Source organism: Hyla sarda, unplaced genomic scaffold, assembly GCF_029499605.1.
Source record: "Hyla sarda isolate aHylSar1 unplaced genomic scaffold, aHylSar1.hap1 scaffold_320, whole genome shotgun sequence".
NCBI lineage: Eukaryota > Metazoa > Chordata > Amphibia > Anura > Hylidae > Hyla > Hyla sarda.
This window is the reverse complement of record NW_026609934.1, coordinates 99,748-123,105: the sequence shown is the minus strand read 5'-3', so window position 1 is coordinate 123,105 and position 23,358 is coordinate 99,748. Positions and strand designations below refer to the sequence as shown.

Sequence of the window (23,358 nt, the reverse complement as noted above, 5' to 3'; positions counted from 1 at the left end):
GAGGGGCTCCGCTGTAGTCAGTGATGAGGGGAGGGGCTCCGGTAGAGTCAGTGGGGAGGGGCTCCGGTGTAGTCAGTGATGAGGGGAGGGGCTCCGGTAGAGTCAGTGGGGAGGGGCTCCGGTGTAGTCAGTGATGAGGGGAGGGGCTCCGGTGTAGTCAGTGATGAGGGGAGGGGCTCCGGTGTAGTCAGTGATGAGGGGAGGGGCTCCGGTAGAGTCAGTGGGGAGGGGCTCCGGTGGAGTCAGTGGGAAGGGGCTCCGGTGGAGTCAGTGGTGGGGAGGGGCTCCGGTGGAGTCAGTGGTGGGGAGGGGCTCCGGTGGAGTCAGTGGGGAGGGGCTCCGGTGGAGTCAGTGGGGAGGGGAGGGGCTCCGGTGCAGTCAGTGGGGAAGGGACGCTTGTTGCTGTGAGAGGTCACATGACCCGTCACTTCTACTGTTACCGTCTTTCGTCCTCCCGCTGTCACGTGGTACCTCTGCTATGTGACGCTCCTCAGCCCGCCCCCTCCTGTCAGCCATCTAATCAGAGTTTTGCTTTCTTCCGGCTTCATCCAATCAGCGCGTAGAGCGGTGACTCACCATATAAGGAAAGGCTATTCCTTAAAAGGAAACATTGACTCGCTTTATATGGTTGAAAATAGTTCCTGGGCGGTGTGCGGTATCCTTGCGCCGCGGCTTCTGCTGTGAATGAGGGGGAAATAGTTCCGTGCGGTGCGGAGGGTTCCGCTGTCAGTGTGACGGTCGGCCTGTGATTGGCTGAGGCGCGGTTACGCGGGGAAGCCGGGAGTAGAGGGACAGATCCCGGTGAGGAGCCGCACGGTGTGCACGGATATCCATGGGCTCCGGCAGCAGCTGTCGGTGAGCGGGACATGCTTCCCAGCCAGGCCGGGGCCTCCCCGGGGAACGGCTCGTCTCTAGGCCGTAACCCCGGGATGGCGCTGCCTCGCCGGGCAGGTAACGGCGGCTCTCCGGGCCGGGGGCGGCCGCAGGGAGGAGGAGGAGGGCCCCGCTTCGAGGTGACTCCGGGCGGCGCGGTGGTGTACAGCGGCAGTGAGGCCACCTCCGACTCCGGGGACGACGATGAAGGTCCGGCCGTGTCCCGCGGGGTGAAGCGCGGCCTGACGGAGCTGGAGCTCGGTGTGCCTGAGCCGGGGGGCCCCGGGGCTGTGTCTGGAGGATATCCCGGGTCCAGCGCAGCCGTGTCCGGGGCCAAACCGGGGAAGAAGACCCGGGGCCGCGTCAAGATCAAGATGGAGTTTATCGATAACAAGCTGCGGAGGTACACGACGTTCAGCAAGAGGAAGACCGGGATCATGAAGAAGGTACCGGGAGAGAATCGGGGAGATACCGGGGACATACCGAGGGGGAGAACCGGGGACATACCGAGGGGGAGAACCGGGGACATACCGAGGGGGAGAACCGGGGACATACCGAGGGGGAGAACCGGGGACATACCGAGGGGGAGAACCGGGGACATACCGAGGGGGAGATACCGGGGACATAGCGAGGGGGAGATACCGGGGACATACCGAGGGGGAGATACCGGGGACATACCGAGGGGGAGAACCGGGGACATACCGAGGGGGAGAACCGGGGACATAGCGAGGGGGAGATACCGGGGACATAGCGAGGGGGAGATACCGGGGACATAGCGAGGGGGAGATACCGGGGACATAGCGAGGGGGAGATACCGGGGACATACCGAGGGGGAGATACCGGGGACATACCGAGGGGGAGATACCGGGGACATACCGAGGGGGAGATACCGGGGACATACCGAGGGGGAGATACCGGGGACATAGCGAGGGGGAGATACCGGGGACATAGCGAGGGGGAGATACCGGGGACATACCGAGGGGGAGATACCGGGGACATACCGAGGGGGAGATACCGGGGACATACCGAGGGGGAGATACCGGGGACATACCGAGGGGGAGATACCGGGGACATACCGAGGGGGAGATACCGGGGACATACCGAGGGGGAGATACCGGGGACATACCGAGGGGGAGAACCGGGGACATACCGAGGGGGAGAACCGGGGACATACCGAGGGGGAGAACCGGGGACATACCGAGGGGGAGAACCGGGGACATACCGAGGGGGAGAACCGGGGACATACCGAGGGGGAGAACCGGGGACATACCGAGGGGGAGAACCGGGGACATACCGAGGGGGAGATACCGGGGACATACCGAGGGGGAGATACCGGGGACATACCGAGGGGGAGATACCGGGGACATACCGAGGGGGAGATACCGGGGACATACCGAGGGGGAGATACCGGGGACATACCGAGGGGGAGATACCGGGGACATACCGAGGGGGAGATACCGGGGACATGGCGAGGGGGAGAAACCGGGGACATGGCGAGGGGGAGAAACCGGGGACATGGCGAGGGGGAGAAACCGGGGACATGGCGAGGGGGAGATACCGGGGACATGGCGAGGGGGAGATACCGGGGACATGGCGAGGGGGAGATACCGGGGACATGGCGAGGGGGAGATACCGGGGACATGGCGAGGGGGAGATACCGGGGACATGGCGAGGGGGAGATACCGGGGACATGGCGAGGGGGAGATACCGGGGACATGGCGAGGGGGAGATACCGGGGACATGGCGAGGGGGAGATACCGGGGACATGGCGAGGGGGAGATACCGGGGACATGATGAAGGTATTGGGGGGGCATAGTGATGGGGTCAGGGTGTCCAGCATTGTCATGTTGCAGCGTAGGGTACGGCGGTGGGATTGGGGTGTGTCTGTTACGGTTGGGGTCAGGGTGTCAGTGTAGCTTACGGTGGGTGTCGGAATATAGGGTTTGGCTGTCAGGTATCAATGTAGGTTGGGGTCTTGGATTCCCCCTGGATTTTGAGGGTGTAGCGGTAGATGTTGTTGGGAAGGTGATTGCAGTGCCTTGTGGTTAATTTTGGCTTTTGGGTTGGTGAAGGCTGTGGTTGGTGTTAACTGAGGTATTATGGTATTGCTACTTTTTGGGGTCAGTATTGGTTTTGGTGTTGATACTTTCCCATTAGGTTTTCTTAATGCCATATAAAGGGGGTCTGTGGCCCTCAGCTCTGGTATTAGGGTCCCTTTTGACCGCTGTTTGGATACACGGAGGAGACGTGTCAATCATGTGGAGTTGGTGTCTCACTGGTGGATGGGGTTACATGTGGATGGACTTGAGAAGGTGCCAATGCTGTGGAGCCAGGACAGGGGCCGATTCTCCTCTTTCCCCCCCCCCAAACACACAAAAAATTTAACCAAACATGTGCGGAGGAAAAGTGGAGCAGTTACCGTGTCACCAGTAGGGATCCACCGATTATCGGTATGGCCGATATTATCGGCCGATAATCACGATTTTGGGCATTATCGGTATCAGCAGTTATCTTGCCGATAATACCCCGCCCCCCGCACCGCCCCCACCGCACCGCGACCGCCACCCCCTCGACCCGCCGCACCTCCAACCCAACCCACCGCACCGCGTTGCACCCCCCACCGTGATGCTAGGCGGTATACCGGTATGGATTTTTTCCCATACCGCTATACCGGTCGGGCCCCTCCCCCACCCTCCGAGTGAATAAAAAAATTAAACTTACCCGTAATGGGGGTGGTCCAGGCCATCCTTCCTTCATGTAGTGTCCGGGGGCGTTCCGGGTGGAGGGTGGTCCGGTCCGGGCTGTCCTTCTTCTCCGGCAGGCCTCTTCTCCACTCCGGGCAGGCTCTGGTCTAGTATGCTGCATAGACGCCGCTACGCCGTGACGTCAGGTGCGTCACTGCGCACGGGCGTCACTGCGCAGCGACGTCTATGCAGCGTACTAGGCCGGAGCCTGCCCGGAGTGGAGAAGAGGCCCGCCGGAGAAGGACAGCCCGGACCGGACCACCCTCCACCCGGAACGCCCCCGGACACTACAGGAACGATGGATGGATGGCCCGGAGCACCCTGGCAGGTAGGGAAGAGAAGCGGGTAGTGGCGGCGGCCTATGGCCTCGCAAAAGCCACTGCAGATCATTGATTTAAAGCGCCCGCTTTAAATCAATGATCTGCAGCGGTGTCGCAGGGGGTTAAATAGCCGATAACTTATACCGAAATATCGGTATAAGTTATCGGCTATCGGCCCTAACCTGCACCGATTATCGATATCGGTCGATCCCTAGTCACCAGTGATTGGTTTCTATCCTGCCATGGCCTGTCCTCTAGGTGAAGGTCTTGTGTGGTGGTCATCACTGGTAACCTCCTGCCATGGCCTGTCCTCCTAGGTAAAGGTCTTGTATGGTGGCCATTACTGGTAACCTCCTGCCATGGCCTGTCCTCCTAGGTAAAGGTCTTGTATGGTGGCCATTACTGGTAACCTCCTGCCATGGCCTGTCCTCTAGGTGAAGGTCTTGTGTGGTGGCCATCACTGGTAACATCCTGCCATGGCCTGTCCTCTAGGTGAAGGTCTTGTGTGGTGGTCATCACTGGTGACCTCCTGCCATGGCCTGTCCTCTAGGTGAAGGTCTTGTGTGGTGGCCATCACTGGTAACCTCCTGCCATGGCCTGTCCTCTAGGTGAAGGTCTTGTGTGGTGGCCATCACTGGTAACCTCCTGCCATGGCCTGTCCTCTAGGTGAAGGTCTTGTGTGGTGGCCATCACTGGTGACCTCCTGCCATGGCCTGTCCTCTAGGTGAAGGTCTTGTGTGGTGGTCATCACTGGTGACATCCTGCCATGGCCTGTCCTCTAGGTGAAGGTCTTGTGTGGTGGTCATCACTGGTGACCTCCTGCCATGGCCTGTCCTCTAGGTGAAGGTCTTGTGTGGTGGTCATCACTGGTGACCTCCTGCCATGGCCTGTCCTTTAGGTGAAGGTCTTGTGTGGTGGTCATCACTGGTGACATCCTGCCATGGCCTGTCCTCTAGGTGAAGGTCTTGTGTGGTGGTCATCACTGGTGACATCCTGCCATGGCCTGTCCTCTAGGTGAGGGTCTTGTGTGGTGGTCATCACTGTTGACATCCTGCCATGGCCTGTCCTCTAGGTGAAGGTCTTGTGTGGTGGTCATCACTGTTGACATCCTGCCATGGCCTGTCCTCTAGGTGAAGGTCTTGTGTGGTGGTCATCACTGGTGACATCCTGCCATGGCCTGTCCTCTAGGTGAAGGTCTTGTGTGGTGGTCATTACTGGTGACATCCTGCCATGGCCTGTCCTCTAGGTGAAGGTCTTGTGTGGTGGTCATCACTGGTGACCTCCTGCCATGGCCTGTCCTCTAGGTGAGGGTCTTGTGTGGTGGTCATCACTGGTGACATCCTGCCATGGCCTGTCCTCTAGGTGAGGGTCTTGTGTGGTGGTCATCACTGGTGACCTCCTGCCATGCTCTGTCCTCCAGAAGGTCTTGTATGTGGTCATTAATGGTTCAGCAGACTATTGTTGGTGACTTCCTCCCGTGTCCTGTCTTGGTGGCCATCTTTGGTGTCCTGTAGTTTTTCATAAATGAAGGTCTCTTCTAGGTGGAAACCTTAGAAAAAGGCCACAGCAGGTGGTCGCTAATAATGAAGCTCTTGTTGGTGGCCATCAATGGTGACCTCCTGCCGTGATCTGTCCTCTAGATGGTTTCTGTACGTGGCCATTAGTCAGTACCTCCTGGTCAATGTATGCTCAGGTTAGTGCCACATGGTTGGCGGTGGGTTTTAGTACGGATGGTCAATCTGGTCAGTGTCTATGGGTGGGAAACCTGCTCTGTATTTTTTTTTTTTGGGGGGGGGGGGGGGGGGGGCTCTTATAATACTCCAGCACAGTGATATGGTGTGTGATCTCCTCTTATAATACTCCAGCACAGTGATATGGTGTGTGATCTCCTCTTATAATACTCCAGCACAGTGATATGGTGTGTGATCTCCTCTTATAATACTCCAGCACAGTGATATGGTGTGTGATCTCCTCTTATAATACTCCAGCACAGTGATATGGTGTGTGATCTCCTCTTATAATACTCCAGCACAGTGATATGGTGTGTGATCTCCTCTTATAATACTCCAGCACAGTGATATGGTGTGTGTGATCTCCTCTAATACTCCAGCACAGTGATATGGTGTGTGTGATCTCCTCTTATAATACTCCAGCACAGTGATATGGTGTGTGATCTCCTCTTATTATTCTCCAGCACAGTGATATGGTGTGTGATCTCCTCTTATAATACTCCAGCACAGTGATATGGTGTGTGATCTCCTCTTATTATTCTCCAGCACAGTGATATGGTGTGTGATCTCCTCTTATAATACTCCAGCACAGTGATATGGTGTGTGATCTCCTCTTATAATACTCCAGCACAGTGATATGGTGTGTGATCTCCTCTTATAATACTCCAGCACAGTGATATGGTGTGTGATCTCCTCTAATACTCCAGCACAGTGATATGGTGTGTGATCTCCTCTTATTATACTCCAGCACAGTGATATGGTGTGTGTGATCTCCTCTTATAATACTCCAGCACAGTGATATGGTGTATGTGATCTCCTCTTATTATACTCCAGCACAGTGATATGGTGTGTGTGATCTCCTCTTATAATACTCCAGCACAGTGATATGGTGTGTGATCTCCTCTTATAATACTCCAGCACAGTGATATGGTGTGTGTGATCTCCTCTTATAATACTCCAGCACAGGGATATGATGTGTGATCTCCTCTTATAATACTCCAGCACAGTGATATGGTGTGTGTGATCTCCTCTTATAATACTCCGGCACAGTGATATGGTGTGTGTGATCTCCTCTTATAATACTCCGGCACAGTGATATGGTGTGTGTGATCTCCTCTTATAATACTCCAGCACAGGGATATGATGTGTGATCTCCTCTTATAATACTCCAGCACAGTGATATGATGTGTGATCTCCTCTTATTATTCTCCAGCACAGTGATATGGTGTGTGATCTCCTCTTATAATACTCCAGCACAGTGATATGGTGTGTGATCTCCTCTTATAATACTCCGGCACAGTGATATGGTGTGTGATCTCCTCTTATAATACTCCGGCACAGTGATATGGTGTGTGATCTCCTCTTATAATACTCCGGCACAGTGATATGGTGTGTGTGATCTCCTCTTATAATACTCCAGCACAGTGATATGGTGTGTGTGATCTCCTCTTATAATACTCCAGCACAGTGATATGGTGTGTGTGATCTCCTCTTATTATTCTCCAGCACAGTGATATGGTGTGTGTGATCTCCTCTTATAATACTCCAGCACAGTGATATGGTGTGTGATCTCCTCTTATTATACTCCAGCACAGTGATATGATGTGTGATCTCCTCTTATAATACTCCGGCACAGTGATATGGTGTGTGATCTCCTCTTATTATACTCCAGCACAGTGATATGGTGTGTGTGATCTCCTCTTATAATACTCCAGCACAGTGATATGGTGTGTGATCTCCTCTTATAATACTCCAGCACAGTGATATGGTGTGTGTGATCTCCTCTTATAATACTCCAGCACAGGGATATGATGTGTGATCTCCTCTTATAATACTCCAGCACAGTGATATGGTGTGTGTGATCTCCTCTTATAATACTCCAGCACAGTGATATGGTGTGTGATCTCCTCTTATTATACTCCAGCACAGTGATATGATGTGTGATCTCCTCTTATAATACTCAAGCACAGTGATATGGTGTGTGTGATCTCCTCTTATAATACTCCAGCACAGTGATATGGTGTGTGTGATCTCCTCTTATAATACTCCAGCACAGTGATATGGTGTGTGATCTCCTCTTATAATACTCCGGCACAGTGATATGGTGTGTGTGATCTCCTCTTATAATACTCCAGCACAGTGATATGGTGTGTGTGATCTCCTCTTATAATACTCCGGCACAGTGATATGGTGTGTGATCTCCTCTTATAATACTCCAGCACAGTGATATGGTGTGTGTGATCTCCTCTTATAATACTCCAGCACAGTGATATGGTGTGTGATCTCCTCTTATAATACTCCAGCACAGTGATATGGTGTGTGTGATCTCCTCTTATAATACTCCAGCACAGTGATATGGTGTGTGTGATCTCCTCTTATAATACTCCAGCACAGTGATATGGTGTGTGTGATCTCCTCTTATAATACTCCAGCACAGTGATATGGTGTGTGTGATCTCCTCTTATAATACTCCAGCACAGTGATATGGTGTGTGTGATCTCCTCTTATAATACTCCGGCACAGTGATATGGTGTGTGTGATCTCCTCTTATTATACTCCGGTACAGTGATATGGTGTGTGTGATCTCCTCTTATAATACTCCAGCACAGTGATATGGTGTGTGTGATCTCCTCTTATAATACTCCAGCACAGTGATATGGTGTGTGTGATCTCCTCTTATAATACTCCAGCACAGTGATATGGTGTGTGTGATCTCCTCTTATTATACTCCAGTACAGTGATATGGTGTGTGTGATCTCCTCTTATAATACTCCAGCACAGTGATATGGTGTGTGTGATCTCCTCTTATAATACTCCGGCACAGTGATATGGTGTGTGATCTCCTCTTATAATACTCCAGCACAGTGATATGGTGTGTGTGATCTCCTCTTATAATACTCCGGCACAGTGATATGGTGTGTGATCTCCTCTTATAATACTCCAGCACAGTGATATGGTGTGTGTGATCTCCTCTAATACTCCAGCACAGTGATATGGTGTGTGATCTCCTCTTATAATACTCCAGCACAGTGATATGGTGTGTGTGATCTCCTCTTATAATACTCCAGCACAGTGATATGGTGTGTGTGATCTCCTCTTATAATACTCCAGCACAGTGATATGGTGTGTGTGATCTCCTCTTATAATACTCCAGCACAGTGATATGGTGTGTGTGATCTCCTCTTATAATACTCCAGCACAGTGATATGGTGTGTGATCTCCTCTTATAATACTCCAGCACAGTGATATGATGTGTGATCTCCTCTTATAATACTCCAGCACAGTGATATGGTGTGTGTGATCTCCTCTTATAATACTCCAGCACAGTGATATGGTGTGTGATCTCCTCTTATAATACTTCAGCACAGTGATATGGTGTGTGATCTCCTCTTATAATACTCCAGCACAGTGATATGGTGTGTGATCTCCTCTTATAATACTCCAGCACAGTGATATGGTGTATGTGATCTCCTCTTATAATACTCCAGCACAGTGATATGGTGTGTGTGATCTCCTCTTATAACACCGCTGACCTTTAGTAACCATCACACTGGAGGGTCCCGTATTCATGACCTGGTGTTTCCTGTGTACGGTGTGAGGAGACCCCTCCGCAGGGAGATGAGAAACAGATGCAGCTCTAAGGTGATAACAGCTGGGGGGGCGGGGGGGGGGGGGAATGGCTCCCGGGGGCCCATCTTCTGCACATGGGGGATCAGTGCTCTAGGGCTCTTGTAGTGGTGTATAGTGAGGTGTTGGTGATATTGGGGGGAGGGATTAGTTTGGGGGCTCCTGTGTTGGTGATATGGGGGGAGGGATTAGTTTGGGGCTCTTGTGTTGGTGATATGGGGGGAGGGATTAGTTTGGGGCTCCTGTGTTGGTGATATGGGGGGAGGGATTAGTTTGGGGCTCTTGTGTTGGTGATATGGGGGGAGGGATTAGTTTGGGGGCTCTTGTGTTGGTGATATGGGGGGAGGGATTAGTTTGGGGGCTCTTGTGTTGGTGATATGGGGGGAGGGATTAGTTTGGGGGCTCCTGTGTTGGTGATATGGGGGGAGGGATTAGTTTGGGGGCTCCTGTGTTGGTGATATTGGGGGAGGGATTAGTTTGGGGGCTCCTGTGTTGGTGATATTGGGGGAGGGATTAGTTTGGGGGCTCCTGTGTTGGTGATATTGGGGGAGGGATTAGTTTGGGGGCTCCTGTGTTGGTGATATGGGGGGAGGGATTAGTTTGGGGGCTCCTGTGTTGGTGATATGGGGGGAGGGATTAGTTTGGGGGCTCCTGTGTTGGTGATATTGGGGGAGGGATTAGTTTGGGGGCTCCTGTGTTGGTGATATTGGGGGAGGGATTAGTTTGGGGGCTCCTGTGTTGGTGATATTGGGGGAGGGATTAGTTTGGGGGCTCCTGTGTTGGTGATATGGGGGGGAGGATTAGTTTGGGGCTCCTGTGTTGGTGATATTGGGGGGGAGGATTAGTTTGGGGCTCCTGTGTTGGTGATATTGGGGGGGAGGATTAGTTTGGGGCTCCTGTGTTGGTGATATTGGGGGGGAGGATTAGTTTGGGGCTCCTGTGTTGGTGATATTGGGGGGGGGGTTAGTTTGGGCTCCTGTGTTGGTGATTGGGGGTGTTGGGGAGGGTTAGTTTGAGGCTCCTGTGTTGGTGATATTGGGGGGGGTTAGTTTGGGGCTTCTGTGTTGGTGATATTGGGGGGGGGGGGTTAGCTTAGGGCTCTTGTGTTGGTGATATTGGGGGGGGTTAGTTTGGGGCTTCTGTGTTGGTGATATTGGGGGGGGGGGGGGGGGTTAGCTTGGGGCTCTTGTGTTGGTGATATTGGGGGGGGGTTAGTTTGGGGCTCTTGTGTTGGTGTTATATGGGGGGGGGGGTTAGTTTGGGGCTCCTGTGTTGGTGATATTGGGGGGAGGGGTTAGTTTGGGGCTCCTGTGTTGGTGATATGGGGGGGCTTAGTTTGGGGCTCCTGTGTTGGTGATATTGGGGGAGGGGTTAGTTTGGGGGCTCCTGTGTTGGTGATATGGGGGGGGGGTTAGTTTGGGGCTCCTGTGTTGGTGATATTGGGGGGAGGGGTTAGTTTGGGGCTCCTGTGTTGGTGATATGGGGGGGGAGGTTAGTTTGGGGCTCCTGTGTTGGTGATATGGGGGGGCTTAGTTTGGGGCTCCTGTGTTGGTGATATGGGGGGGGGTTAGTTTGCGGCTCCTGTGTTGGTGATATGGGGGGGAGGATTAGTTTGGGGCTCCTGTGTTGGTGATATGGGGGGGGGGTTTGGGGCTCCTGTGTTGGTGATATGGGGGGGGGAGGGTTAGTTTGGGGCTCCTGTGTTGGTGATATGGGGGGGAGGGTTAGTTTGGGGCTCCTGTGTTGGTGATATGGGGGGGAGGGTTAGTTTGGGGCTCCTGTGTTGGTGATATGGGGGGGGGGGGCTCCTGTGTTGGTGATATTGGGGGGGAGGGTTAGTTTGGGGCTCCTGTGTTGGTGATATGGGGGGGGGTTAGTTTGGGGCTCCTGTGTTGGTGATATGGGGGGGGAGGGTTAGTTTGGGGCTCCTGTGTTGGTGATATTGGGGGGGGGGTTAGTTTGGGGCTCCTGTGTTGGTGATATGGGTGGGGGGGGGTTAGTTTGGGGCTCCTGTGTTGGTGATATTGGGGGGGTTAGTTTGGGGCTCCTGTGTTGGTGATATGGGGGGGGGTGTTAGTTTGGGGCTCCTGTGTTGGTGATATGGGGGGGGGGGTTAGTTTGGGGCTCCTGTGTTGGTGATATGGGGGGGGGGTTAGTTTGGGGCTCCTGTGTTGGTGATATGGGGGGGGGGGTTAGTTTGGGGCTCCTGTGTTGGTGATATTGGGGGGGGGGGTTAGTTTGGGGCTCCTGTGTTGGTGATATTGGGGGGGTTAGTTTGGGGCTCCTGTGTTGGTGATATTGGGGGGGGGGTTAGTTTGGGCTCCTGTGTTGGTGATTTGGGGGGGGGGGTTAGTTTGGGGTTCTTGTGTTGGTGATTTGGGGGGGTTAGTTTGGGGCTCTTGTGTTGGTGATATTGGTGGGGGGGGGGGTTAGTTTGGGGCTCTTGTGTTGGTGATATTGGTGGGGGGGGTTAGTTTGGGGCTCCTGTGTTGGTGATATTGGTGGGGGGGGGTTAGTTTGGGGCTCTTGTGTTGGTGATATTGGGGGGGGGGTTAGTTTGGGGCTCCTGTGTTGGTGATATTGGGGGGGGGTTAGTTTGGGGCTCCTGTGTTGGTGATATTGGGGGGGGGGGTTAGTTTGGGGCTCCTGTGTTGGTGATATTGGGGGGGGGGGTTAGTTTGGGGCTCCTGTGTTGGTGATTTGGGGGGGGGGTTAGTTTGGGGCTCTTGTGTTGGTGATTTGGGGGGGGGTTAGTTTGGGGCTCTTGTGTTGGTGATTTGGGGGGGGTTAGTTTGGGGCTCTTGTGTTGGTGATATGGGGCTTAGTTTGGGGCTCCTGTGTTGGTGATATGGGGCTTAGTTTGGGGCTCCTGTGTTGGTGATATGGGGGTCAAGGTGTATCCCTTGTTATCCAACAGATGTGTAGATCTCCTGATGTGTTTAACCAGTGTCGGTGGTGAAAATAAGCATGAAATAGATTAAACATAACTTTTTCTAAGACATTTAAAACAATAGACCCAAAAGAAAAATAATGAAAACCTACAATATCAAAGTGTCTATATACTTACATACAATAGTAGGTGATTGCGGCCAGCATTAGGTATTCAAGGGAAGGGATAGCAGACTGGATAGGCTAAACCTATATATCCCTATCAATGCCCCAGAAAAGGACGGCCCCACACTGGAACCCAACCCCAATAAACCCTACGTGTCCCTGACCTCCCTACGTGTTTCCCGCACCTATAGCGGTGTGTTCATCAGGGGACTAGTGTCATAGGGACCAACAAGGCAAATGGAAATATCAATATCATTAATGGTCTTGGCTAGATAATTTTTGTCTAGAGGAGTTATTTTTTTTTTTTGCAGTGCTTCTCCAAATTAATCATATTGTTGCAGTGACCATGATAAATTTTGCGCAGATCTGCGCCCAAATCATTTTCTACCGCCGCTTTCAGATCAGGTCTACCCGGCTTCTAAAGAGCTTGTTTGTCTGTGTGTTTGGCTTTATTTGTTTTAGTTTTAATTTTAAGGCAAATTAATGTCTAAAAGAAGAGTGTCTCACTAACGTTTAATTAGTGGTTTACCAAGCCGCAGGTGAGGAAAAAAGAAAACTTTATTGTTTGAGAGATGGGAATTTTAGTTGAACAGGTCTCCAGTATGTAGTAGGGGGTGCTCTTAGTCCTGGAGGTCTCCAGTATGTAGTAGGGGGTGCTCTTAGTCCTGGAGGTCTCCAGTATGTAGTAGGGGGCGCTCTTAGTCCTGGAGGTCTCCAGTATGTAGTAGGGGGCGCTCTTAGTCCTGGAGGTCTCCAGTATGTAGTAGGGGGCGCTCTTAGTCCTGGAGGTCTCCAGTATGTAGTAGGGGGCACTCTTAGTCCTGGAGGTCTCCAGTATGTAGTAGGGGGCGCTCTTAGTCCTGGAGGTCTCCTGTATGTAGTAGGGGGCGCTCTTCGTCCTGGAGGTCTCCAGTATGTAGTAGGGGGCGCTCTTAGTCCTGGAGGTCTCCAGTATGTAGTAGGGGGCGCTCTTAGTCCTGGAGGTCTCCAGTATGTAGTAGGGGGCGCTCTTAGTCCTGGAGGTCTCCAGTATGTAGTAGGGGGCGCTCTTAGTCCTGGAGGTCTCTAGTATATAGTAGGGGGCGCTCTTAGTCCTGGAGGTCTCCAGTATGTAGTAGGGGGCGCTCTTAGTTTTGGAGGTCTCCAGTATGTAGTAGGGGGCGCTCTTAGTCTTGGAGGTCTCCAGTATGTAGTAAGGGGCGCTCTTAGTCCTGGAGGTCTCCAGTATGTAGTAGGGGGCGCTCTTAGTCTTGGAGGTCTCCAGTATGTAGTAGGGGGCGCTCTTAGTCCTGGAGGTCTCCAGTATGTAGTAGGGGGCGCTCTTAGTCCTGGAGGTCTCCAGTATGTAGTAGGGGGCGCTCTTAGTTTTGGAGGTCTCCAGTATGTAGTAGGGGGGCGCTCTTAGTCCTGGAGGTCTCCAGTATGTAGTAGGGGGCGCTCTTAGTCCTGGAGGTCTCCAGTATGTAGTAGGGGGCGCTCTTAGTCCTGGAGGTCTCCAGTATGTAGTAGGGGGCACTCTTAGTCCTGGAGGTCTCCAGTATGTAGTAGGGGGCGCTCTTAGTCCTGGAGGTCTCCTGTATGTAGTAGGGGGCGCTCTTCGTCCTGGAGGTCTCCAGTATGTAGTAGGGGGCGCTCTTAGTCCTGGAGGTCTCCAGTATGTAGTAGGGGGCGCTCTTAGTCCTGGAGGTCTCCAGTATGTAGTAGGGGGCGCTCTTAGTCCTGGAGGTCTCCAGTATGTAGTAGGGGGCGCTCTTAGTCCTGGAGGTCTCTAGTATATAGTAGGGGGCGCTCTTAGTCCTGGAGGTCTCCAGTATGTAGTAGGGGGCGCTCTTAGTTTTGGAGGTCTCCAGTATGTAGTAGGGGGCGCTCTTAGTCTTGGAGGTCTCCAGTATGTAGTAAGGGGCGCTCTTAGTCCTGGAGGTCTCCAGTATGTAGTAGGGGGCGCTCTTAGTCTTGGAGGTCTCCAGTATGTAGTAGGGGGCGCTCTTAGTCCTGGAGGTCTCCAGTATGTAGTAGGGGGCGCTCTTAGTCCTGGAGGTCTCCAGAATGTAGTAGGGGGCGCTCTTAGTCCTGGAGGTCTCCAGTATGTAGTAGGGGGCGCTCTTAGTCCTGGAGGTCTCCAGTATGTAGTAGGGGGCGCTCTTAGTCCTGGAGGTCTCCAGTATGTAGTAGGGGGCGCTCTTAGTCCTGGAGGTCTCCAGTATGTAGTAGGGGGCGCTCTTAGTCCTGGAGGTCTCTAGTATGTAGTAGGGGGCGCTCTTAGTCCTGGAGGTCTCTAGTATGTAGTAGGGGGCGCTCTTAGTCCTGGAGGTCTCCAGTATGTAGTAGGGGGCGCTCTTAGTCCTGGAGGTCTCCAGTATGTAGTAGGGGGCGCTCTTAGTCCTGGAGGTCTCCAGTATGTAGTAGGGGCAGTGCTTTTTCTGGGTGGCCATGGTCTGATGGTCTTGGTGTGATTGTCCTTTAACCCTCTCTTCTCTTCCATGCAGGCATACGAGTTGTCCACGCTGACGGGGACGCAGGTCCTGCTGCTGGTGGCCAGTGAGACCGGACACGTCTACACCTTCGCCACTAGAAAGCTTCAACCAATGATCACCAGCGAGACGGGGAAAGCGTTAATACAGACTTGTCTGAACTCTCCGGACTCTCCCCCTCGCTCAGACCCCTCCACTGACCAGCGCATGAGCGCCACCGGCTTCGAAGAGACGGATCTCACCTACCAAGTGTCTGAGTCAGACAGCAGCGGAGAAACAAAGGTGAGCGGATGTCCCCCATGATTGTAACCGGGATCAGACCCCTCAGTCCTCCACAAGATCCAGCACCCGGAACATTCCGCAGTACGGAACATACCACCTGGGTTGAACTCTGGGTTGGGGGGGGGGGGGGGGGTTAGTGCTGGGCTTTATACCTGTTCATACTGAATATCGACTTTATTTTTTTATTTTTCCCCTGGTGGGGGGGACGGGGACGGCTGTACTGTAGGGTCTCTGTGTGATCGGGGAGGGGGGCAGTGTTGTAGGGTCTCTGGGTGGTCGGGGGGCAGTGTTGTAGGGTCTCTGGGTGGTCGGGGGGGCTGTGCTGTAGGGTCTCTGGGTGGTCGGGGGGGGCTGTGCTGTAGGGTCTCTGGGTGGTCGGGGGGGCTGTGCTGTAGGGTCTCTGGGTGGTCGGGGGGGGCTGTGCTGTAGGGTCTCTGGGTGGTCGGGGGGGGCTGTGCTGTAGGGTCTCTGGGTGGTCGGGGGGGGCTGTGCTGTAGGGTCTCTGGGTGGTCGGGGGGGGGCTGTGCTGTAGGGTCTCTGGGTGGTCGGGGGGGGCTGTGCTGTAGGGTCTCTGGGTGGTCGGGGGGGGCTGTGCTGTAGGGTCTCTGGGTGGTCGGGGGGGCTGTGCTGTAGGGTCTCTGGGTGGTCGGGGGGGCTGTGCTGTAGGGTCTCTGGGTGGTCGGGGGGGGGGGGCTGTGCTGTAGGGTCTCTGGGTGGTCGGGGGGGGGGGGGGGCTGTGCTGTAGGGTCTCTGGGTGGTCGGGGGGGGGGGCTGTGCTGTAGGGTCTCTGGGTGGTCGGGGGGGGGGGGCTGTGCTGTAGGGTCTCTGGGTGGTCGGGGGGGGGCTGTGCTGTAGGGTCTCTGGGTGGTCGGGGGGGCTGTGCTGTAGGGTCTCTGGGTGGTCGGGGGGGGCTGTGCTGTAGGGTCTCTGGGTGGTCGGGGGGGGCTGTGCTGTAGGGTCTCTGGGTGGTCGGGGGGGCTGTGCTGTAGGGTCTCTGGGTGGTCGGGGGGGCTGTGCTGTAGGGTCTCTGGGTGGTCGGGGGGGGCTGTGCTGTAGGGTCTCTGGGTGGTCGGGGGGGGCTGTGCTGTAGGGTCTCTGGGTGGTCGGGGGGGCTGTGCTGTAGGGTCTCTGGGTGGTCGGGGGGGGCTGTGCTGTAGGGTCTCTGGGTGGTCGGGGGGCTGTGCTGTAGGGTCTCTGGGTGGTCGGGGGGGCTGTGCTGTAGGGTCTCTGGGTGGTCGGGGGGCGGCTGTGCTGTAGGGTCTCTGGGTGGTCGGGGGGGCTGTGCTGTAGGGTCTCTGGGTGGTCGGTGGGGGGGGGGGGGGCGGGGGGGGCTGTGCTGTAGGGTCTCTGGGTTTAGTCTATGGTCATTTCCTCGGGGGGGGGGGGGGGGGCTGACTGATAACAGGGAGCAGTAGTGTTTGCTGTAATAGGATCCAGGATTGGTGCCCCCCCTCCATAGTGAAGAATGGGACAGACAAGGGACAGGTGTTCCTCCCCGCCTCCTCCTGTCAGGGCACAGCTGCGCTCCGTCTCGCTCACTTCTCATTGATAAAGTTTTGATTCTTCCTCGGTCGCCTTATAAGGAAACGTTTCCCTTCAGACGCTGCTGGCAGGACCCCCGCATTCCTTATAAGACGCAGCTGTCTGTGTATGGGAGGGGGGAGTGTCTGCGGGGGGCCGGAAAATACCATGTCCTGAGACTGTGTCCGCCCGTCCCCCAAGACTGTGCGTCTGCTCTGTCTCCCCCCCCAAATTGTGCATTTGCTGTGTGTCCCCCCCCCCCCTCCTCTATATTTGTGGTGGATGGCTCTTGTGACATCAGTCATGGGACACTTGGCCATCGCTCCATCATGTGACCTTAGCACATGATTGAAACCCAGGGGCCACATTATACAGTGTGGATACAGCTGTCTGGGGGCAGCTGCCTTTTTTTTTTTTTTTTATAAAGTGCTCCAGTAGAAGTCTGTGCCCCCCATGGTGTCTGCTTCCCCACCACTAAAAAGATGAGGTGGCTATGTTTTGTTGGCCACATAGTCTGTTCTCTGGGTTGGGGGGGTGGTTGTGGTTGGCTCTCTGGGATGGGGGGGGGGGGTGTTGCGGGTGCCTTGTCTCTCTCTGGGGTGGGGGATCAGGGGGGATGCGGCCGCCTCGTTGGCCCCCGGGGGGGAGGGGCTGTTGGTCCTCTTGGCCCTCTGGTGGGCACTTTGGGTGGGCTCTGCAGTCATGTCTTGTTTCTCTCCTCAGGACTCTCTGAAGCCGGCATTTACCGTGTCCAACCTTCCCGGCACTTCCAGCATCCAGACAGCGCCCACCACCTCCACATCCATGCAGGTCACCAGCGGGCACACCTTTCCCATCACCAACTACCTGGCACCCGTCACCAGCGCCAATGGAACGATCTTGAAGACAGAGGGCGGGGCCATGAGTTCGGGGGGTCTCATGCAGCTCCCCACCGGCTTCACACTCATGTCTGGTAAGAGATCCCCCACAACACCACCCCCTCCCCCACCCCCAGTGTGAGGATAGTCTGGTGATGTCTTCTCTCCAGCAGGGGGCGCTGTCGCTCAGCAAGTACCGGTGCAGGCGATCCAGGTTCATCCGGCCACTCAGGCCTCCCCGTCCAGTGACAGCAGCTCTGACCTAGTGCAGACGTCATCCAGTGGAACAGGTGAGCTGAGTGTGTGTGGGGGGGGGGAGGCCCCACGTGACCCCCATTTGATGTATCCTGCCTGTCTCTCCCCATAGTGACCCTCCCTGCTGCTATCATGACCTCGTCTGTGCCCACCACAGTAAGCGGTCACATGATGTACTCCAGCCCACATGCTGTCATGTACGCTCCCACTCAGGGTTTGGCGGACGGGAGCCTGGCCGTGCTCAATGCCTTCTCCTCGGGGCCCCCAATGCAGGTGTCCCACTCCCAGGATCAGGGTAAGGCTGACTGGCTGTGATAAGCGGGTATGGCTCTGGCAGGGGCCCCTGTGCGTTGGGTGGGTTGTAGACTCTCTGGGCCTCCGTTTTTCCTGACACTCTCCTCTTTCTCCGCAGGCGGAGTGCAGCAGGTTTTTCTCACGGCGCCGTCCGGCACTGTCCAGATCCCGGTGTCTGCGGTTCAGCTCCACCAGGTTGGTGTCTGGCGCAGTGCTGCCCCCTAGAGGCTCTGCTGCTCAGTGCTGCCTCTTACCTGTAGTTTGTGTTCTGTCCTGCAGATGGCAGTGATCGGGCAGCAGTCTGGCAGCAGCAGTAACCTGACCGAGCTACAAGTGGTTAATCTGGAGCCGTCGCACAACAGCAAGAATGACTGACAGCCGTCACCGCCCGCCGTGCATGGTGGCCGCTGCACAATGGACTGCGCCACTTATTTATTATTGATGCCTTTTCACTTTTTATTTTCTATTGGTTCTTTTTTTTTTTTTCCCTGCGGCCGTCTCTTGCTGGTGCGCAGGAGGCGGGGCTAGACTGTGGCTGTGTTCATCCCATCCAAAGAGCTGAGCGCATTTAATTTTTATTTTGGTTGCTCAGAGACTGGCACCTGGGGGTTCACTGTAGCCCCCAGACCGTGGATGAGATGGCGTTTTGCACTGATGGAGTAGAGGATTGCTATATACTGTTATACGGGAGGCGCAAATAGTTTTAATAAGGGATGAGAAAAATACTTTTATTTTTGTAAATGTGAATCCTCAGTATTTATGCCAGGAGGGTCAGCACGGGGCCCCCGGCAGGGGATGGTCAGTGTGAGCCCCATAGTGAGTGATGGACTATCATTAGGGGGTGTAATTAGTGTAGGGTCATAGGATCGGGACAATTCGAGTGTGGCCCCCTGATGGGGTGATCATTTTTATCTGATTTTATAATGAAAGACAAAACAATGTGATCAGTGATCACTTAACCCTTCCTTGGCCAGAAGCCACATTCATCATGTGCCAAGAAGGCGGAGCCAGGAAGAGTTAACCCTCAGTTCTCTGAGGTTGTGGCACTACAAGAGTTGCGTTCTAGCACCCGTCAGTATTTCGAAGCCTTTCTGATCATGTGTACTGTAATTCTTGGCACTGCCATCTGGAGGCCTCAGTCAGCTTCTTCTTGGACATTCTCTGTCTCTCGGGTCCCAGTATATGGAGATGACTTCCAGATGGGGGTAGTTGGTTTGGGTCCTAGTATATGAAGATGACATCCAGCCTTGGGGGTTGGTTTGAATCCCAGTATATGGAGATGACATCCGGGGGAATTGGGGTTGGTTTGGGTCCCAATATATGAAGACGACATCCAACCGGGGGGGGGGGGGGGGGGGGTGTTGGTTTGGGTCCCAGTATATGGAAACTACATGCAGCCCGGGGGGTTGGTTTTGGTCCCAATATATGGAGATGACATCCGGGGGGGGGGTTGGTTTGGGTCCCAGTATGTGGAGATGACAGCTGGGGGGAGGGGGTTGGTTTGGGTCCCAGTATTTGGAGACTACATCCAGCCCGGGGGGTTGGTTTGGGTCCCAGTATATGGAGACGGCACCTTTTATGTTCACAGCTCGCCTGTCAGTCATTATGGGGGATGGGCTCTGTTCTGAGTGCTGGTATAGCGTATACAATTCCAGATCGGGTCCCTGGCTCAACTCTGGCAGTAGTGGGGCCCAGGGTTTAGGGTCTGTTGCCATTTTAGTGATTTCAGTGTCTGAATACATTATACTCTAGTCCTTATTGAAACCACAGCTTGGAGGCTTAAGGGTCAGGTGTGAGCCAGCCAATCAGATGTAGCCTAGTGGTCAGGTGGGAGCAGCTGGCTCATCAGAGGTGCAGCCTGTGGTCAAGTGGGAGGAGCCAGACAATTGAAGCTGTAGCTTGGGGAGGTAGCTCATCAACTGTAGCCTGGGGGTCAAGTGGGAGGAGTCTGTGGGAAGCTGACTAGAGGTTACTCTTTTTCTTTCGGATCCTTTCTCTTTTTGTTCGCATTTCTTGGGGGGTCTCTAAACCTTCATAGGATCTGACCTAAATTCTGGGGGTGTGGAGTGGACGTGGCCCCCTATATATCCCTAAAGAATGAGTTCATATATTTCTGATGCTGGAGTGTGGCATGTGTGAGGGGGGGGAGGGGGGGGGGGCTCGGTCCTCCAGGATCCCCCAACTCCAGAACATACAGATGAGATCAAGGGTGGTGGGGACCATCTTCAAAAGATACGAATCAGGACGGAGCCCCCGTCTCCAGAACACACACACAGCATAGGGCCCCCCATCTCCAGAATGTACAGATCAGGAGGGCCCCCTCTCCAGACAGTACAGGTCGGGGGCCCCTCTCTTCAGGGAGGGCGCGGTTGTCTTTGCTGCTGCAGATCTCCTCAGGGGAGACGTGACGTCGTTGCTTCACTCTCCGGCTTCTCACTATTATCCTTTTTTTTGTTGTGCTCGTGTGCGGTTTTCTTTTTCTTGGAGTTTTCTGGGATTTTCCCGGGAGAAGTTTGTGGAGTAAACACAGTACTGTGTACATACAATATGGAGAATAAGCCTTTTATACAAAACCAAAAACCGAAAAAAAACTTTCAGTAAATAAATGTATCTTTTTGTGCACATTTCTGCCTGTGGTCAACTCTGGGGGTCTGTAGTGCGGCGGGACCACCAAAGGAATCCTCCAACAGTAATGTTCACACACTCCATCTACAGTGGAGGGGGCACTCACTGTCAGATGTTCCTGTGCCCTCAATCTACCCTGGAGGGGGCATTCACTGTCAGATGGTCCTGTGCCCTCCATCTACACTGGGGCATGAGGGGGCACTCACTGTCAGATGGTCCTGTGCCCTCCATCTACACTGGGGCATGAGGGGGCACTCACTGTCAGATGGTCCTGTGCCCTCCATCTACATTGGGGCATGAGGGGGCACTCACTGTCAGATGGTCCTGTGGGGGGGTGATATTGTTAGAACAGAGGTTTCCAGACTTATTTGGCCAAATGCAACACCACCTAAGTACTACGTGGGGCCACCAGGGGCAGAATCTAACTACTCTATGGGGCACAGGTTAGGCCTATCTACTATGCGGTGGGGATCTAACTACTATATGGGGGCACAATGGGAAGGGGACTTAACTCTATGGGGGATCACACTACTGTTTTTTGGGTTTATGATTGTGGAACATTATTATCATTTGGATGACTAAGGATTAGGAATTTGTGGGGAGGATAGTGGAAAAGTGAAGCCGTGGGGCTCTTCCACGCCCAAATCCAAGAGGAAATTCTTGATAGGCTGAAATTGGGGTCAAAGGTCGGAGACTGGTGCGCGGCCTCTGATAGGCACTTTGATTTTTCTGAATGAGTGAATATGTTTAGTCTTTCAACAAATTCCATCTGAAAAAAGCTCCTTAGTAAATGGGACTTTGAATTTTAGGGTTAATTTTGGTGGAAAATTCTGTCCTATTGCTGCCAATTCTGGGCAGCGGGATCCAGTGAGGAAATTCTTCAGTGTGAACATACCCTAAATCTGCAGCGATGGAGAAGAAAATGACTGATCAGCAAAGATGCCCACTGTGGTCACTGAATGTAAATGCACTGTAATCACGACGGCCAGAGTAGAACTTGTCGGTTCTGTATTGGGGGGGGGGGGGGGGAGGCTGATCTATATGGGGGTGCAGAGGAAACCTAACTACTATTGGGGGCATTTATCCTGGTTGCTTTGGTAAGAGAGTTCTTTAGGAATCTTTTTTTTCTTGCTTGTGTGTGACATTTATCATACTATCATTGGGGGGGGGGTTGATAAATTGGCGCACATAAGCAAAAACCAATAAATGACTTCAGAGCACCACTTTGCAGCTTTAAAAAAAATGTTAACAAAAAAAGTGCTGTATTTACCTCCTCCCACCCCTCCCCTCCCTAAATGTACAAACTCATTTAGTGTTTGTTTTTTTCAGATCCATGTACTCTGTGGATTACTGTAAATTCGGAGGAGTTCAGTGACCAGTTTTTTTTGTCTAATATTAATAAAATGGTTGAGGGCTTGTGTAGTAGTGTTTTTTTTTTATTTTTGGAATAAAAAAAATTTAACGTGTAGTTTTTAAAAATTTTTTACTTTACAGGGTAAGTAGTGGAAGCTGTCTAATAGACAGAATCCATTACTAAGCCAGGGCTTAGCGTTAGCCCCAAAATCAGCTAGTGCTAACCCCCAAATATTACCACGGTACCCACTGCCACAGGGGTGCCGGGAAGAGCCGGTACCAACAGGCCCGTAGCGTAAAAAAAAATGGTGCTCCTGGGCCTAGGCGGTAACAGGCTGCCATTATTTAGGCTGGGGAGGGCCAGTAACAATGGTCGTCCACCCTGATAACGTCAGGCTGTTGCTGCTTGGTTGGTATTTCGCTGAGAATGAAAATAAGGGAACCTATACTTAATTTTTTTTGCATAAATAATAAAAAAACACGCATAGGTTCTCCCTATTTTTATTATCAGCCAAATATCAACCAAGCAGCAACAGCATGATGTTACCAGGGGGTGAGGACCATTGTTACTGGCCCTCCCCAGCCTACATAATGCCAGCCTGTTACAATCTAGGCCCAGGAGCGCCATTTTTGATGTTCCAGGCCTGTTGGTACCGGCTCTTCCCGTGGCAGTGGGTACCGGGGTAATAATTGGGGGTTAGCGCTGATTTTGTGGCTAATGCTAAGTCCTAGTTCAGTAATGGACTCTGCATATTAGACGGCTTCCACTACTAAGCCTGTTAAGAAAACTAAAAAAAAAAAAAAAACACGTTTAAATAAATTATTTCCAAACAGAAATTAAACTCTCCCTCAAGCCCTCGTTAACAATTTTATTAACATTAAACTAAGAAAAAAAACGCTGTTCATCTACGTAATCCACCAAAGGAGTCCACAGGATATCTCTGAAAAGAGAAAAAAAACACAAAAAATAGGTTAATACATTTAATATCACCCACCTACGGATCTCCCATGCTGCACGACTACAACTCTCATCATGTCCTTACTGTAAGGGCATGCTGGGAGTTGTAACCCACTGCGCTGCAGGACTACAAGCAAACCAGAGAAGGGGGAGGTGAGTAGAAAATCACTGTAATATTTCCCGCCGGGCTCTGTCCTGGCCAATTACGGGATCCAGCGAGAAATGTGAAATTACAGGAGCGGATATAGAAACGCTGCAGCGCTGTTATATGTTAAAAGGAGCGTGGGCTGACATCACTCTGCAGCCGCCCAGATATTTTCTCCTCACTTCTTATGGTGGGGACACTGATTTACATCCCTCCACCACACATCTCACGCCTGCTACAAGACTACAA

General features: G+C 53.3%; 1 protein-coding gene across 2 annotated transcripts; it reads left to right on the top strand.

The window, feature by feature from the left end:
• Positions 1–500: 500 nt before the first annotated feature.
• On the top strand, positions 501–19,375 carry SRF (serum response factor). Of its 2 annotated transcripts, none has more exons than XM_056553512.1 (7): positions 501–1,319; positions 14,835–15,101; positions 17,346–17,574; positions 17,653–17,769; positions 17,847–18,029; positions 18,147–18,223; positions 18,308–19,375. In XM_056553512.1, exons 1-7 carry the CDS (start codon positions 867–869, stop codon positions 18,401–18,403), a joined length of 1,422 nt encoding a protein of 473 aa, XP_056409487.1. In that variant the 5' UTR covers positions 501–866; the 3' UTR covers positions 18,404–19,375. The 2 variants fall into 2 exon arrangements, with proteins under 2 accessions (XP_056409487.1, XP_056409486.1); XM_056553511.1 differs by having other exon boundaries at positions 505–1,319; positions 17,650–17,769.
• Positions 19,376–23,358: the final 3,983 nt, after the last annotated feature.

Bases quoted from the DNA above. Each gene is read 5' to 3' on its own strand.
- SRF (XM_056553511.1), top strand. From the start codon at position 867: ATGCTTCCCAGCCAGGCCGGGGCCTCCCCGGGGAACGGCTCGTCTCTA. The intron at 17,770-17,846 runs GTGAGCTGAGTG...CTCTCCCCATAG, and splicing joins GACGTCATCCAGTGGAACAG to TGACCCTCCCTGCTGCTATC. The intron at 18,030-18,146 runs GTAAGGCTGACT...CTTTCTCCGCAG, and splicing joins GTCCCACTCCCAGGATCAGG to GCGGAGTGCAGCAGGTTTTT.